Raw genomic sequence first — 16,633 nt, 5'->3', positions numbered from 1 at the left:
AAAGAACGTAGATGGCGCGCGTAGTCTTACGTATCTATTTGCCTTCCATTTTCAAACTCGTTGTTGCACATTTCGCATTGATTTTTCGATCGATCCAAGGAATATGAACGTAATACGAACCGAGACAGCTTTAAACGCACCAAGAAAACAACACGAGGCACGATTCTTGCAAGAATTCAATCGTCCGTTAACGAAAGGTCGTACGTAGCGATTTTGTTACGAATACGTAAAACCAGAGAGGAATTTCCTCTCCGATATAACCAATCATTTTTCGCACTATTTTTTATCGATCCTTTCCTCTTTTTCATTTTTCTTCCATTTTTCTTTCCGATATGTACGTATATCCTTGCAGATATGAAATTTGACATGAAGACAAAGCGAAGGAGAACCAATTGGAAATCAACAGCTACCACTTCGAACAGCTATTCCAAAAGTCCGAAATTTCGTAATGCTCCAGTGCCATCTTCTTTATTAACCAGTACATCGCGTTATGGCGTTTCCAGGTAAGCCTCGAATGAAACAATTCGAACGGTTCATGATCATATGATCACATACGCTGTTCCTTATCGATAATGTCTTGTTCGGCCATTAGATCTGCAACAAAAACTACCACGGGTCCTAGTTCGAGCTTGCTTGAGTCTGCTTCCGGTGGTACAATTCTCGGTTAGTTCTTTCTCTTCTTTTTCTCTTTATTCGCTTTCCGGATAATTGTACATATAGATGATTAAGTATAATTTGATTCGATCGAACAGCCATAACAACCGGCCGAGGTGATGCGAGATCGGAAGTAGGGATGGCCGCGTTGAATATCCGATGTCCACATTTGATTCTTTGTCAGATCAGTGATGCCCAGACATATATCAACGCGTTAAGCAAATTGTATTTATTCGATCCAGTGGAAGTAAGTGCTTTCGAATATATATATCTCCATATTGAACATACAAACACCCAATAGACCTCATAAAAGATATAACTTAGAAAAAACGAAGCTGGCACCCCGCTAGGGGTAGCCGCCCACATGCTATATTTATTTTTTATTTTTATTTTTTTTTCTTCACCAACAAGATATAACACTTTACCAAATGTCCATAAGGACAAATTGTAAAATAACCAAAATAAAATAAAAAAAAAAAATATTGAACATACATATTTCCATCTATCACCGTATTAGATTTAAAAAAGCTTCAGAGCTAAAATTAATTGAATTGATTCTTTGAACGAAATACTATGTGTAATTGACTCTGTTCAAGGGCAAACCAATAATAATTTTTTTTTTTATTTTATTTTGGTTATTTTACAATTTGTCCTTATGGACATTTGGTAAAGTGTTATATCTTATTGGTGAAGAAAAAAAATAAAATAAAATAAAAATAAATATAGCATGTGGGTGGCTACCCCCAGCGGGGTGCCAGCTTCGTTTTTTCTAAGTTATATCTTTTATGTCAATGATAATTGCGGTTTGAATATCGTAGGTTTTGATGCCAGACACGATATGCGAACGTACCACGGGGAAAAGCGCCCTTTACAATTCCATAATGGAGAAATTTCCTGAAGTAGAGCTAACGGCAATATCTCGTGTACACTTTAATGACACAGTCGGACTGGAACGAATCAAATCACTTTGCAACCCCGAATACTCCTCGGTGGAATTATTCGTTAAACAAAAGTAAACGTTACTTTCAGTGGATAATAATATATGTATCGTCCTCCATTCTTTTTTACGCATCTAATAACGTATAACAAAAAGCGTAATAACGACAATATAAATCTGATACGTGGTGTTTTTTTCGTCCAGTCGCGGGGAGACGCGGTCGCGTTGAAGCGCGTCAACGGGAGTCGTAAATTCCCGTTACGATTATAATAATCGACACCACGAGCAGGACGATCCCCTTATTTCTTGTGGGATAATAAGGGTGTTTGTTTTGGAATACAACTCTAGTCTACAGTTATATAATATGTATATATTTACACCAGCTTACAATACTTGTTGCGTAGACAGGAATGGTTTGACTTCGTCGTGTCGGAAAGTACAGTAGTTGGTTGACCCGAAGATACGAAGAGACGATTTGAAGATCCGTAGAATTGACCGCCCGAGGATCGATAGAACAGCAACAGACCCGTCTCGTACTATTAAGGAGGAAAGCTCGGTGTGGGTGTGCCCTTTTTGAACTAAGAACGCGGATTCGTTGTTCACACTTTTCGGTAGAAAAGCGAGGGTAACGATCCGCGATGCCCATTGGTTATAGCCAATGTTAATAAATAAAATACGAGGAGAAAGTCTCCTGCGGATGCGGTTCATGGGTGTCCTTGTTCCTGGGAAAAACCAGCTATTTCGCTGGGCAAACATCCGCTTTCCCCGTAATTAGTAAGAGCGTGCGACAAACCTAAGGACCGTTTAGAGGACCATCCATAAACCGAAAATACTTATATGAATAGAAATTAAGCTAAAAAGATTCGGTTTACGGTGGTTCCTTGGGTTTATCGCGGGTCAGTGTAACGAGGTGTAGGCCTTGGCGGCCAGACCGCGAGGGACGTCGCACGGACCATCTCAGGCGACGTAACGCGTGGTCTTAATGTTTTCAAAGTCGAATATACGTTGATGCATGATTACAGATATTACGCATTAGCCGCGGCTGCAGCACTAGTGAAATACGTCGAATACACTCAACGTGTTGTTTACACTCCAAAATCGATGAAAATTGAGTTTCAAGGATCACCGAACGCTACTATGATAGGTAATGGTGATTGTATCGATAGAAAGAACTAGTTGTAGAAGATATAATAGAAAATATTACTGACTCCATACTCGTAGATTTGGAAAGCGCTCAAAGCTTAGAGTTAGTCCAGTCGCAATGTGGTCGACGAAATATCAGTTTATTAGGTAGCCTGGATCGTTGTTTAACCCCAATGGGTAGGAAACTTTTACGCTCGAACATCCTTCAACCCCCTTGTGAAGAATGCGTGATTCTCGAACGACAAGCCGCCGTTACCGAACTGGTGTCCAACTCTTCGTTACGTGCGCTAATCCAGGTTCAAATTTTATTATTTCTTTCAGATATTCGATTTTATCATATCGTGCTGCTATTCAGCTTCAGTTTCTTCTTTCATTTTGAAACTTGTAGCCCATCATACGACGACTTTATGGCGCTGATAGACTTCTCGCCTTATCGACGATGCCAGTTATGCACGAAAACAGCGTGCAAAATGCAGAGCACAATTTAAATTACGTTTTGTTATTGAAAAATTTATTAGACGTCATACCCGAACTGGGGAAGATATTATTAGCTGGTGAGAGTGATCTCTTGCGCAGAATTCAAAAGGTTCGTCCAAATTTCTCACCCTCTCTTATCATCGTACGTACGTGTATCGTTGTTATCCTCTCTATTTTTTTATTATCCTTTAGAAACTGGAAAGAGTCGAATTTCGGTTAATGCGAGAAAAGATCGTCGAAACTATACATCCAGATGCGAGATCGGTAACTGGATACACATCTTCGAATATGCAACGTTGCTTTGCTATCAAAGCTGGAATTAGCGATCTGTTGGATGTCGCTCGACAAACCTATTGCGAATTAATCGACGACATGAAAAGTTAGTAAATAAAATTATATTCACATCCTAAAAAAAAAAAGAAAAGAAATAAGAGACCTTTATATGTAAAATGACCCACTCGTGGTCCTTTTCTTCCGGTAGCTATGGTGGAAAATTTGGCATCCAAGCACAAATTAACTTTGTCTCTAAACTGTAACGCTTCTCTGGGCTATCATATTCAAGCGATATTGCCGCGAAATTTAAATACTGAAAACTTTGATCTGCCATCCGAATTCATAGAGGTAGATATATATTTTCAAGTATTGTTATTACATAGCAGTTTTGAACGATAACATATAATATAATGAGAATATAATCGGATGATGCAACACTTAGGTACGGAAGAATAAACGAACGTATACGATGACTACCAACGCGCTTGTAACATTGAGTCAACAATGTACAATTGCATGTGAGGAATTGCATTTAATGAGTAACGTGTAAGTATAGAACGATCGAAGAAGAATTTTTACATTTTTAGTTAATCTGCGATGAATTTTCAATGCGTTATATATGCGTCATAAAATACATTATTTTTCTATAAACAGACTTCTCGGTAACTTGCTGCAAAATATTCGAGAATACATTGGTAGCATGTTCCAATTGAATGCAGATGTCGCAGAGCTGGACCTGATAACATCCATTGCTCAAGTCAGTTCTCTTCAGACGTATACGAGGCCGTTGTTTGGATCCAAATTGGAATTAGTCGAATCAAGACATCCAATAATGGATGTTTTTAGTCTGGATGGTCCCATACCTAACGACGTTGTAATTTCTTTTACTTCGATATACATACACATGTACCGATTACTAGAAATGTCTACCTTATGATTACCTTTCTTATTCCCTTTCATGTTGCAGAATGCATCGATACCACGAAATCTGTATGTAATTTCTGGACCTAATATGAGTGGCAAGTCGACTTATCTTAAACAAATTGTTTTGTTGCATATAATGGCACAAATTGGTTGTTTCGTACCAGCCAAGAAAGCGATGTTTCGCATTACAGACCTCATATTCTGTAAGATAGCCATCCGCGATGATATCGAATGCAACGCTTCCACGTTTGCTCTCGAAGTAAATAGTACTACTTCAATGTCGAATGCGTGTATATACTTTTTCTAATTGCACTAAACTATCAATTTTTTATCACGTAGATGAAAGAAGCTCAGTATATTTTACGTTGTGTCACGTCAAGATCGCTCATCATTTTGGACGAGTTATGTAAGGGTACAGCTATCGAAGAAGGCGCTTCAATCGCTTGGGCCATATGCGAAAAGCTTCTGAATACAACTGCTTTTATTTTTGCTGCGACTCATTTTTCTTATCTAACGAAATTGGCAGATCTATACTATAATGTGACAAAGTATGGTTCTTTCCCATGTGGATTTAGTATCGATAAATCTCTCTCTCTCATACTTTACTTACTTACTCTAGAAATATGTAATTATCTTTCTTCGACTTTTTCGTAAAATAGCATCTTAAATTATCATATTTCAGTCTACATTTTGAAACGACAAACGCTCGAGGACAGGAAACTGATAATTACTCCCACCGATTAACCTATACTCATCGATTAAAATCCGGTGTGGCGGCATATTCTGACGATTATGGCATCCTTCTAGCTGAATTATCTGGTTTGCCAAAGGCAGTTACGGAAAAGGCACGAAGATATGGTTCCGAACGAGTGGTATTTATCGTCTGTTAATTCCTATCGTATTGTTCCTATTACTATTACTTTCTCTCTCTCTCTCCTCTCTATTATTATTGTTCCTATCGTGCAAACGTATGATTATTTCTGGTAGGTTACGGATCAAGTCACAGCGAAATCGAACGTATGGGGAAAAACATGTTATAGCATTCTAGTTAGGTTGTACGAGCTTTTAGAGACTGAAAAGTTTCATCAGGAGCAAGTGATCTCAATTATCCGGCGCTTCGTAAATCTTTGGAAACATCAAGATTACAAAGACAAGATTACTGTACAAGAAGAAAAGAAAACGACAAATGAAAATGAAATCAACACACAGAAAAGCAATGAAAAGGATATCGACACACAGAAAAACAATGAAAATGAATACGTAGAAGATATCGTATCCAACAGAACGAATATCATATATTCTGGAAAAAATTGTAATGAAACGGAACGACACGATACCTATGAAACTACAATTTGTACAAATACCAGGTCGAAAGAGATTCCTCTTGTCTTATCTAATAGCGCAGGTACCGATATCTCAACGAAGGCACATCAGATACAAAGTGAAACTCTTAATTTTGAGAATGATTCGTCCAGCATGAAACATAATCAGTATTACATGTCATCGAATCACTCGTTCAATTCGATCGATCCTACATCTTCTTATTTAGTACCAACTGAGAATATTTCGAACAAATCTGATAAAATTTCGTTATCGTCGGATTATGTAAAATTTCATAAACAGTTTCTGGAAGCCTGTGCTTCTACAGGTCCTATTATCGATAAAACTATTCCATCTCCATCGTTTATTCCATCGAACGAGTTATCATCGGTATCGATGTCAATGATCGAAAAATCAACGTCACAATTGTTCGAATGTTGTCTCTCGGATGATGATTTCGAACTACCCGATGTTTCTTGCGCCTCGGTTCTTACAAATTCAAGTCAATTGACGATTAACGGAACTTAAGTGGCTAGGTCCAAAGTTATCGTTTATCTTATTTTCTTTGCTACACGTTAGAAGTGCATTCGTAATATCATAGTAAGCGATGTTATTAATTTCATTTTACTTTATGTATAGTCCCTTATTTTTCTCTAGTTTTCTTTTAGAAATAGCGCTATAAAACGTATTAGTCCAATGTCAGCTCAAATATGACTATAGACTAAATGATTAAAAGCACTAGGATTCACACATTTGTCTCATTTTTTCCTTTACTCTTATCCCATTTTCTCACTCTTTATATTCGCAAAATTATTTGCTTTTACATTCGAAACATAGCCATTCACTTTTTCTTCTTACCGTCAGGTTTATTTCCCATTTCTTCCTCTCTTTTAAGCTTCTTTATTTATTTACGTCCATTTTTCCACCCTCTCACGCTTCCTTTTCCTCTTTCACCTTCTTCCTTCGCTACTCAAACCTTCCACATCCTTTTGTAGCATTCTTTTTTCTTTTCTTCTCCTCCATTCCTTTTCCCACCTGTTTATTCTTTCCTCTTACCGTCAAATTATTACATATCTAGTTGACAAATGGATATTAAATAGTAGTGTCACACTACCGGTGTGTATGTATTACTTGAGATGTATGTAACTTGAGATAAATTATGCGATAGATACACAGAGGTAGAAACATGGAACATAATCCTCAAACCTTTACAAACACATATTATACATACTTACTGAATATACATACATTATTACTGAAATAGCATGCAATTTCTCTCGACATCGCTGTTTTTCCACTTTGAATTTTAAAACCATATTTTATTCTTACTATTATTTAATACACGAATATATTTTAAACGAATACAAAGAAGTCAGCATGGTAATTAACGTCATGATATCACGAGTACTTTCTCATTTGCATCTACAACGATTCCATAGACACACGCAGGCAAGGATGTGAAAGACGAGATAAATAACTACCATCGACAGCATGTCCATCCAAAAATTAGTTTCATCAAAGTCGTAACGATGTAGCACGTCGATTCCTTCGGTGATGCAAGGTAATTCAGGATCAGTTGTTTCACAAGCTGGAGATTTAGAAAAAGAACGGTCGAATGTTACCATCTGGCATACATTTTATAGCATAGTACCAATAATAGCCATATGTATTAGCCTCTATATAAATTAGCAAAGTGAAGCTTACATATATTATGCACACCGTTCCATTGTAAAATGGAAAGTGCTTCGCTGGAGTGTAGCAACCAAGAAATGTATTTGATCCATTGAATGTATAACGGTAACGATCTGGAATAAGTTAAACGTTAACCGACACATGTCCAATTAATTAATTTTTGCACGCAAGCACATGCACACAGAAAGGCGCTGTTTCTTTTTCCTCGCTATCTTTTCTTACCACCTAGAGCTAGAATATAAGCCGTAATTAAAAGTACCCTAATTTGAGAAAAGGACCCATAGTAATCATAAGAATATAGTCGAACGGTATTAAATAAGCCATCGCTAACGGTACGCTCTCAAATGCCGTTGAAAAGAAACATCCTGAAACAAGTTTCCGTTAATACCGCTTAAGTCTCCCCTTAGATTCTCTTTTAAAATGTCCAACTTTTAGTTTTATCGTATAGATAAATTGCTTTACCGCACGCAGTCGATACGTTTATAGTAAGTAGGAGCACAAGTAACGTGAACCCAAAAGTTTCGACGTTATCTCGCAATCCAGCTAACCAATATATGATCGTTGCAAATAATAGCGGCTCTATTATTAAACCAGGTATCTGGAATTCATGCATTTAGTTTTTAAATAATTTCCCTTTAGTACAAGACTGTGCGAGAGAATTACTAATGATTCTTTACTTGCCAAAGAAAGTATACGCGCAGCATAGTACAGATAAACCGGATACATCCCAGCTCGGTACTCTCTTCGAAGAAGCGGTAGCTCCTGCGGTATCAGGGCTAACGTAGCGTACATTGGAAAAAATGCGTTCTCAGACACCAAGATGAAAATGACGCCTTGCGTAGCTTGAATTCCAAGCTGATCAAAATTTACAGCACCCACGAAGCACAAACCGGCGATCGTTGCCACACTCTGTTCAATTTGTTACCTTTGCTTTAATTATCAACTCATTGTGACTGTACACGCTATGCTATTCGGTACTGAATTCTCCTTTATCTTTTCAAATATTTCGCTATGGTTTTCGCATGTAAAATCACTTACCACTTTCTGAAGTATTCGAATAATTTGTACGGATGGATCTCTCAAAACTTGCAAAAAGTGTCGATAAATCAACCAGTAAAGCCGGGAACAATATCGTACTTCTTTTCTTCTATATTAAATAGTCATAATATAATATAATATAATAAACAACGGTGTTAAACAGCGATCAGTAGATACTTGAAATTTTCTCAAATACTCACGTAATAAATTTGTCGTCGGGAAGTAATTGCGATCTAGACTGAAGTAATAATACAAAGAGATTGTTACTTCGTGTCTTATTATTACACGGACTAAAAGAGAAGGAGAAAGATGATCGCTTACATTCAGAGAATGCATCGATCGCATCTGCTTTTCTAATATACGATCGATTTCGTTGTACGCTTTGCTAGTTGAGAAAACATCGCATATCTCGTGAGCTATTTCTTCACCATCCTCGTTCTTCGAGCCCGTAGCCACGATCGCTATTAGGAAGTCTGCTGGATTGTATTTCCGCGGACACTCGTATCCCTGACTGAAAAATGAATCAGTTTAATGGAAAAATATCGTTTCACATTACAGAAACGTACCTTGCAAAAAATTCCACTGCCTGGTCGATTCCACCTGCAAACGCAACTCGACCCTCGGCAATTAATATTATTCGATCGAACCAACTGAATATAGTGGAACTCGGTTGATGTATGGTGCACAACACTGTTCGTCCTTTAGCTGCGAACGATTTCAGTTGAGATATCAAACAATTTGCCGAATGCGAGTCTTGCCCGGTCGTTGGTTCGTCCAGGAACAATATTTTCGGATCTGTTAACAACTAAATAAAATGCGTCGGTATGTTGCGTCGTCGGAAACGACGATAATCGACGAAGATACAAAGGAAAAGAGAAAAAGCAGCGAAAAGTGTGCAAAACGAGTGAACGTTCAAAGACAATCGATAATCAAGGAAGTTTGAAAGCGAGGCAAGAAGATAAAATATCATACAAAGGGGATGATTGTATCGTACTTCCGTGGCAAAGGACAACCTCTTTTTTTCACCGCCAGATAATACTTTGTCGTTGGTGTCACTACCAATTCGTACATCGCGCCTGCTGGTTAAACCAACGTCTCTCAATAAACCGTCAATTTTTCTTCGGATGTCTGATACTTGCACACGTCCGTCGAGTTTCATTCGAGCCTGCGTGAAAATGATAGAGAATTGCGGGCAAATTTGGCAAAAAGTGTGTACTGCATCGTATACCTACCATGAACCAAAGATATTCGATCACTGTCATCGTTGCGACAAATATATCCTCTTGATGCATATAACCACTGTTATGCATCATGTAAGAAGAATCGACTGGCGTTCCATTTGCTCGTATATCACCGTGGATTAAAAGTTCGGCTGTAAATAATCGGAAACTAAGGTAAAATATCGTATCGGTATGGAGGAAAAAGAGGAAAGAGGAAGGACTTACGTCCGGTGCGAAAAGCCAGCGCTGCCATCAATGAACTTTTGCCAGCACCGCTGAATTAAAACAAAAGTTTCAAACAAGTACGAGAAGTATTTAAGACGTTGAAGCTTAATTGTCGCAAATTATGAGGATAACAAAAGATGTTAACATACGACAGGGAAAGAAATTTTGATTTATTTAACTCTATTAAAATCGTCAAAAAAAAAAAAAAAAAGAAGATACTTTGATCTATTCTATTGATTCAAAGTGATACTCCAAGTGTACCGTGATAACTAAAGAATATACATTTCCGATGGAAGTCGTTCCAAATCGTCAGAAATAATACAGGCTTTTTCAAAGACGATTCAGAGACAATTTCGGAGACGATAAGCTCGTAACTCGCTTTCTTCGAAAAGAAAGAAAGGAAAATAGAAGGAAGAAAGAATAGAAATTTACGCGTATAATTTATATTTCGATGATATTTGTTACAAATTTTCGAATAGAATACTACCTTGCACCAATTATCGCTGTTAGATCGCCAGGTTTGGCCGCGCCCTTCACTGAAATCGGGAAATATCGTCGATCATAGCTGTTAGAAATAAAAAAATAAGTTCGATAAGAGCCACGATTACACACCATTATTGATTAATTGCTTGCACATGTTTTTTCGTCCGCGATTCATTGCGTATACAGAAAGATCTCTCCAGGTAAGCGTCACACCTCGCGAGCAAACCGTATCCTCTTCCATAAGATGAGCTTGAGTTTTGGAAAACCACTGATTTTCTTTCAAAACGTACATCGTGATCGATCAGAAATCTTGATCCTAATTATCTTCTACCGATTATACCGTTTTATTGAAAACACCAACGACCCACCAACCAGGCAGCCGATTGAACCGAGTTACTCCACAAATAAGATTGTTACTGAACCCGCAGCTACGCGATAGCTCTTGCCTTCCCACTCGACCCGTACCTGTTTTGCTTTTCCCTATTCTTTAGGCTGAATAAAACCTTGGAACGTTCGTATACATATGCGTAATCTGCATGGTTTTTCCATTATTCTTATTGTTTGATAATTATTTCATTAATATATAATAAAAATACCGGAGGTTCTCACTGTGAATCTTACGATATATATCTTATTCGCTTAGTAAGAACGAGCAATCACTCGAAGAAAAGTCGTTTCTATTAGTCATGCGTTTTTTCAGCTAAAAATAAACGAAAAATATACCATGTAATTGCTGAGACAACTACTAAATTGCAACTTGTACCAGTTGTAAGGAAATACAAAATAGAAGGTGATTAAGGGGGGTCGAAACCAGATTAGACGTATTACAGTAATCGAAGATGGAAACCTTATACGTGTCTCGTAGAAGCCGTAAGAATTCCTCGTTCACGGTACCCTTTCTGATAGTATTTCCTACATACGATCACTATGAGAAGAGTTTCATTCGATCTTTGCAATAATTAAGTACGTCTTTCCGTTACGTTCTATCGCGATGTTCGTCGGTAATTAGAAAAATCGAAACGTTCAGCGAGATGTTGGAAGAAGTTAAAAGTCAAAGAAAAATTAACTCACGATATCGTGCAGAAATTTGCTACCACGAAGCTCCGATAGCTTTGAGTTCGATAGAACTGAAAGTATCGCGGAATAAGCTTGTCTGTGAATTTTCAAGATTTAAAGCAGAACATACCCTTCAGTATAAGAATGTTCTAACGTGTATTATCGAACAGATATATCCGTATGTACTACGTTTCTTTGCTATTTCGTTCTTACGTATACACGTCGGACGGTGTAAATAACAACCGGTTTGTTAACCGATATCGGAGTCTCAACCTGGAAGGATGGTCAACTATGGTGTACTTGTTTTTTACCGTCTACCGTTTGTCACCCGCAAAAGTTAACAGGGAACATCGAGAAGATACACACGAAGTCGAGTTGCGTTCAATCTCACGGCTATATCTCTACTTTCTTTCGTCCTTCGTTTTTATTATTTTCTCCGTTTCTTTGCGGTAAAGGCGTATGACTGGAACGGAACGAAGATTATAGACACTAATACGTAGTCGAAAAGAAGGCAATGCGTGTTTTTTCCAAAACCTTTTATTCGCTGTAAAATAGTAGTACAGAGTAGCGCTAGTTTAGTGTATCTTTTAGAAATAAATGAAAAAATGCAAGATTTTTACACACAGGCAATATACATGCATATACATATAATATAAATATACGTATAATATACAATACAAATATACACGTAATTTACGTTTGATATTATCCGATTAAATTACATAAAATAACTTGGATTATTTTAATACGATGATATAGATAATTAATAAATGTTAAAATTAATCGTTCATCGTACATAAACGTATAGAATAAATAACGTTACGAAGAAGCGTTATCCGGCGAAAACGGCACTGTTTGTGCGAGGTTCTTGATATCATAGCAACGATTGGCAGCGACCATAAAACGTAACTTTTAATTGCGTACTCTTTTTCCTATCTTTGTTTGGAATTGGTCCAAGTCTTTGACAGTAAAGCCAAAAATGCCAAAAAACGAAATGCAACGATTAAGGCGAACAGGCAGGCGATGTCGGTCCAGAAATGCTCCTAAAATCGAAAACAATGAGCAACGAATATCCGTATAGCAAGCATGAATATACGAACAAGTATAAAGGAAGATATAAATATATAAATACGAAACGACAAGCGTACGAAGTGAAGTATAATATAACGAACGACAAGCACCTGCTTAAAATTGAACGTCTGCAAAACCATTTGACCAGATTTAGGGCAAGTCGCGTTGCTTCTTGTGCACTCTATAAACTCTACTTGCGACCATTGATTAATAAGAAGAGCTTCGTTACCGTAACGAAACCAAGATAAATAAGAGAACCATTTGAAGTAGGATGGAACGGACCTGTGTGAATAAGATGTAAAATCGACATGTGTATAATACATACGTGTGTGTGTGTGTGTGTGTGTGCAACATTAAATAATATTTATTAGATCGTGTAATACTTGTTAGATTTAATGGAACGTTCGTCCTTACGCTGTATTTAGGAAAAATCCACCAAACAGCAGAAACGGTATTATCACAGGTGGTCCGATAGATAGCGCCATGGATAAGTTGCTGCTGACACAGGATATTAAATAGCCTAGAAAAAATAATGGAGAAGAAAACTTTCCCACAGTTAATTACATACAGAACTACCACTGCATATTTTTAAATGCACGTAGAACTGTACCATATGCGACCTCAAAAAGAAACAACGTACCGAAAGACGTGGAGACATTTGCGACAAGCGCAACGATACCAGCGGTAATGAAAAAGTGATCGATCCCCGGATACAATCCAATCATGGGATAAGCGATGATAGTGAAGAGAAGCGGTACCGCGATGAAGATAGGTGCTTCTGCGAGTGTTTTACATAGAAAATACACATCGGTACGATACATACCGTTTCGGTGTTCTCGTAAAAATATCGGCAACTCTGCGCAGAAAACCTAAACATAAGGTAAGTGATGCGCGTAAACGTATACGAATACGTATTAACGACCCGTCTAATTTCTTATTTTCTTCTTTATATACCGACATAAGCAAATAAATCTTACATTGATTACGGCAAAAACATTCTGAAAAGTCATATTGGTCAGAAATATAAACAAAGCACCATTGATGTTCATCGCTCCGTCTTGATCTAACCGTTGATCGAAATAAACGATTCCGACCAATAGAGACACCATCTGGAAAAAACGATAAATATACGTAGCACGTTTTAAAACGAATCCAATTTTGCCTACGATCGATTGCAACGCGGTATTCGTTACAGTGAGCACTTACGACGGTCTGCAACAGGCGAACTTTGATAAGGATAGGTTCCTTAATAACCGACAGCCAAGAACGCCATAAAACTGCATGAAATTGTTCGCACCAGCTCGCTTTATACGGCGATCGATTTTTCGAGTACTTTGTATCTTGCAGAGAGTCCTCGAATTCGCCGTTTACTGCCTCCGCTTCCAATGCAATCTTAATACCGTGATCGCTCTTTTGGAATGTGTCGCACACGGTATTTATCGCGTGACGACAGGATGTCTCCTGCCCTGGCACAACCGCCAACATTTGTATAAAGTAATCAGCCGGGTTGTAATTACTAGGGCAAGCAGCGCCGAGTCTAGAAACATCGTTTCGCTACTTACAACAACTTGAAACTTAGAACAACGCTATTTATAAAAATAAAAGCATCGATTCCGAGTCTGTCCGAGTCTGTCGATTACTTACGTCTCGAAAAAGGTGCAAGCTTGCGATGTTGTGCCCATGAAAGCTACTCTCCCTTCGGCCATCAACAAAATTCTGTCAAAGAGAGCGAACAGTTCCGACGACGGTTGGTGCAACGTAACGACGATCGTCTTACCGCGCGCTACGACATCACCGCTATCTCCCATTAACCGTTCTTATACACATACTCGTATATCCAATTTACAATCGAATCTATCTATACGATCGACTTACCGGTTAGAGTTTTCAATACGGAAACCACTTGATGCGCCATAAAAGAATCAAGACCCGACGTAGGTTCGTCGCAGAACATCAACGGCGGATCGGTAAGAACTTCCGATGCGAACGATAACCTTTTCATTTCACCTCCGGAAAGACCTTTGATTCTACCTGGTTGTCCGATCACCGTATTTTTGCATTTGCTCAGAGCAAGCTGAAAACCACAAAGAACAGCTAACTCATCACGCGTTGCAACTGTCATAAATATACACAGATACGCGGGTTTACATACATAGTTATGCACATATCTTTATCTAGATAATATTGTATACGCTCGTTCGACGTACCTCGTTGATTACTTGCTGTACTCGATCGAATCTCTGTTCCATAGGTATCCTTCGATCCATGCGAACCATAGCTTGAAACAAAAGATGCTCCTTAACGGTCAAAGTGCCAACGAATAGATCATCCTGTTGCACATAAGCTGTTCTCGATGTCAATATCGTAGAAGATACTCTTCGTCCGTTAGCAGCCATTACACCGGATGCAGTTACCCCAGGACCCGAACGAAACGTCAGTGCATTCAGTAACGTTGTTTTACCAGCACCCGATGATCCCATAATCACTAATAATTCGCCTGGATATGCTACTCCACACACTGTAATTTAATTTTAGTCGAACCAATTTTTTGCTCTCTAGAACAATCTTACCTACGTAATGGATTTCCATAGCTTCTCTCAACTTCTAATATTTCCCAATTTTTTCCTTTCAATTTTCGATATTTACTCAAATATTTTAATACGTGTATTGATCAATGCGTATATAATTACAATCGTACCGTCCTTCAACAAGTGTCTTCTTTCGATTGGTTTCTTTCTCCTTAAAAGACTGTCCCATGGCTTCTCGTCTCTTTTGGCAGCATACACGTTCAAATCACTCCATGTGTATGTAATTGATTCGTTTTCGATACTGCCGGTATAACGAGGTACCAACGTCGCTATCAACGGTGTTACCACTGTACTCGAAGAATGTAAGATGGGTTTTAGTTTGAACGACGATGTATCGGAAGCTATTTTACACGATGCTGCTGTTTTTCCATTTCCTTCTCCCTATGATCAAACGGGAAAGTAATGCAATTTATAGAAAAGATCTTTAGTAGCAAAGTATTATACATTATTTTATCATCCCTATCCCTAGCCCTGTATCTTCGATGCTTTTCTATACATTTACTCAGAATCTAAAATTCTTAAAACGAAACGAAAAAAGATAATCCCGAGAAAGCTGTCAAGTACGAAGGAAGCCACGTACATGATCGTAATCTTCGTTCGCGTATCTATTCATCGGTCAAGCTATTGTTTAACTGATTTTCAATATATCTTCTATAAGAAAAGAATAACGCAAAAACTTTACTAGATTAATATTTCGGTTGAATATTGCTTACCATTGAGATCGCATTGTACGAAACCGTTTGTGATTTATTTCCGCTAAAACTAGCTAAGTCTCTCGATGAAATTAGCGGTTCAGTTTCTTCCGTAGCAGTCATATTTTCTTCTCTATTCTGGTTCAATTTCTCGTCAATTTCATTTATTCTTCGAATCGCCCTGAGTACCACACGTACCACCGAACATAGATATTATCCCTTTTACGCATTAATGTCTACTATTGTAATCGAATCGATTTTTACCGGCACCGATCAGTGCACGCAAACTACAATCCTTTGTTTACCATGCGATTGGGTCCCAAGACGGAATAAATCGATGTAATCTTTCCTATCGAGGTGTCGCTCGATACCGGACATGCAATTTGATCCTTTGAAACTTTCAAAAGAAGAAAACACAAATATTCGAACGGGCGCGCTCGTCACTTATAGTTTGGAATAGCGTGGAATCGTCGCGCATCGCGAAAACACACTCGATTCGATGCGTTCAACTCGGTGCATGACGAGAGTAGAGTTTAGGCGCGAGGTAGCCGCAAACGAAGTATATACATAACATTCTCGGGTTGCCAGTCTCCCACCTCCTGTCTCCATTCGCTGTTCCGTCACTGTCGTTGTTGTGTCAACTTATGTAACGCGACTCCAGTGATCCACGAGCTTACCAGCAACGCGACCAATAACGTAGTAAAAGAATCCACACGACGGCCTTGCGCGCGTAATTGCATTCGATGTAATTATTTTCTCTCATCGGTTTTCGTTATACGTGTATGTTCGTTTAAGCTAGTTCTCTTATGATTCTGCCTTTCTTCTCCTTTTACTTCTCAT

At 38.3% G+C, this 16,633-nt stretch overlaps 3 protein-coding genes across 5 annotated transcripts; 1 reads left to right on the top strand and 2 right to left on the bottom strand.

Moving 5' to 3' along the window:
* Positions 1 to 593: 593 nt before the first annotated feature.
* On the top strand, positions 594 to 7,220 carry LOC132907561 (mutS protein homolog 4-like). The gene is made up of 14 exons (XM_060960785.1): positions 594 to 663; positions 753 to 901; positions 1,473 to 1,666; positions 2,614 to 2,735; positions 2,813 to 3,030; positions 3,123 to 3,320; positions 3,404 to 3,590; positions 3,693 to 3,832; positions 3,927 to 4,030; positions 4,139 to 4,358; positions 4,452 to 4,667; positions 4,748 to 4,956; positions 5,091 to 5,280; positions 5,396 to 7,220. The coding sequence occupies exons 2-14, from the start codon at positions 794 to 796 to the stop codon at positions 6,254 to 6,256; spliced, it is 2,967 nt and encodes a 988-aa protein (XP_060816768.1). The 5' UTR covers positions 594 to 663; positions 753 to 793; the 3' UTR covers positions 6,257 to 7,220.
* LOC132907570 (protein scarlet-like) lies at positions 7,027 to 11,351 on the bottom strand. The gene is given in 14 exon segments (XM_060960804.1): positions 7,027 to 7,316; positions 7,433 to 7,533; positions 7,680 to 7,785; positions 7,883 to 8,032; positions 8,035 to 8,329; positions 8,459 to 8,567; positions 8,659 to 8,696; positions 8,780 to 8,969; positions 9,025 to 9,263; positions 9,453 to 9,623; positions 9,691 to 9,830; positions 9,904 to 9,953; positions 10,391 to 10,439; positions 10,516 to 11,351. Coding segments are annotated over 14 exon segments (1,977 nt in total). The 5' UTR covers positions 10,679 to 11,351; the 3' UTR covers positions 7,027 to 7,140.
* Positions 11,352 to 11,961: 610 nt separating this feature from the next.
* LOC132907565 (protein white-like) lies at positions 11,962 to 16,229 on the bottom strand. Of its 3 annotated transcripts, none has more exons than XM_060960796.1 (11): positions 15,815 to 16,229; positions 15,212 to 15,482; positions 14,721 to 15,031; positions 14,389 to 14,587; positions 14,158 to 14,314; positions 13,720 to 14,050; positions 13,491 to 13,622; positions 13,154 to 13,382; positions 12,928 to 13,033; positions 12,624 to 12,795; positions 11,962 to 12,485 (listed from the first exon to the last, which is right to left on the bottom strand). In XM_060960796.1, the coding sequence occupies exons 1-11, from the start codon at positions 15,914 to 15,916 to the stop codon at positions 12,375 to 12,377; spliced, it is 2,121 nt and encodes a 706-aa protein (XP_060816779.1). In that variant the 5' UTR covers positions 15,917 to 16,229; the 3' UTR covers positions 11,962 to 12,374. The 3 variants fall into 3 exon arrangements, with proteins under 3 accessions (XP_060816779.1, XP_060816781.1, XP_060816780.1); XM_060960798.1 differs by having other exon boundaries at positions 13,337 to 13,382; XM_060960797.1 differs by having other exon boundaries at positions 14,158 to 14,296.
* Between the last annotated feature and the right edge of the window lie 404 nt (positions 16,230 to 16,633).

The sequence above is a fragment of the Bombus pascuorum genome, chromosome 5, assembly GCF_905332965.1.
Source record: "Bombus pascuorum chromosome 5, iyBomPasc1.1, whole genome shotgun sequence".
Taxonomy (NCBI): Eukaryota; Metazoa; Arthropoda; class Insecta; order Hymenoptera; family Apidae; genus Bombus; species Bombus pascuorum.
This window is presented reverse-complemented; position numbering and strand designations above follow the sequence as displayed.

What these genes read in the sequence shown, in the direction of transcription:
- LOC132907561 (XM_060960785.1), top strand. Translation starts at nt 794, where the DNA reads ATGGCCGCGTTGAATATCCGATGTCCACATTTGATTCTTTGTCAGATC. An exon ending in GAATTATTCGTTAAACAAAA is followed by an intron (nt 1,667 to 2,613) that starts GTAAACGTTACT and finishes GCATGATTACAG; the next exon opens with ATATTACGCATTAGCCGCGG. An exon ending in TTGCATTTAATGAGTAACGT is followed by an intron (nt 4,031 to 4,138) that starts GTAAGTATAGAA and finishes TTCTATAAACAG; the next exon opens with ACTTCTCGGTAACTTGCTGC.
- LOC132907565 (XM_060960796.1), bottom strand. Translation starts at nt 15,916, where the DNA reads ATGACTGCTACGGAAGAAACTGAACCGCTAATTTCATCGAGAGACTTA. An exon ending in TACAGCAAGTAATCAACGAG is followed by an intron (nt 14,588 to 14,720) that starts GTACGTCGAACG and finishes TGTGGTTTTCAG; the next exon opens with CTTGCTCTGAGCAAATGCAA. An exon ending in TTCGCCTGTTGCAGACCGTC is followed by an intron (nt 13,623 to 13,719) that starts GTAAGTGCTCAC and finishes CGTTTTTTCCAG; the next exon opens with ATGGTGTCTCTATTGGTCGG.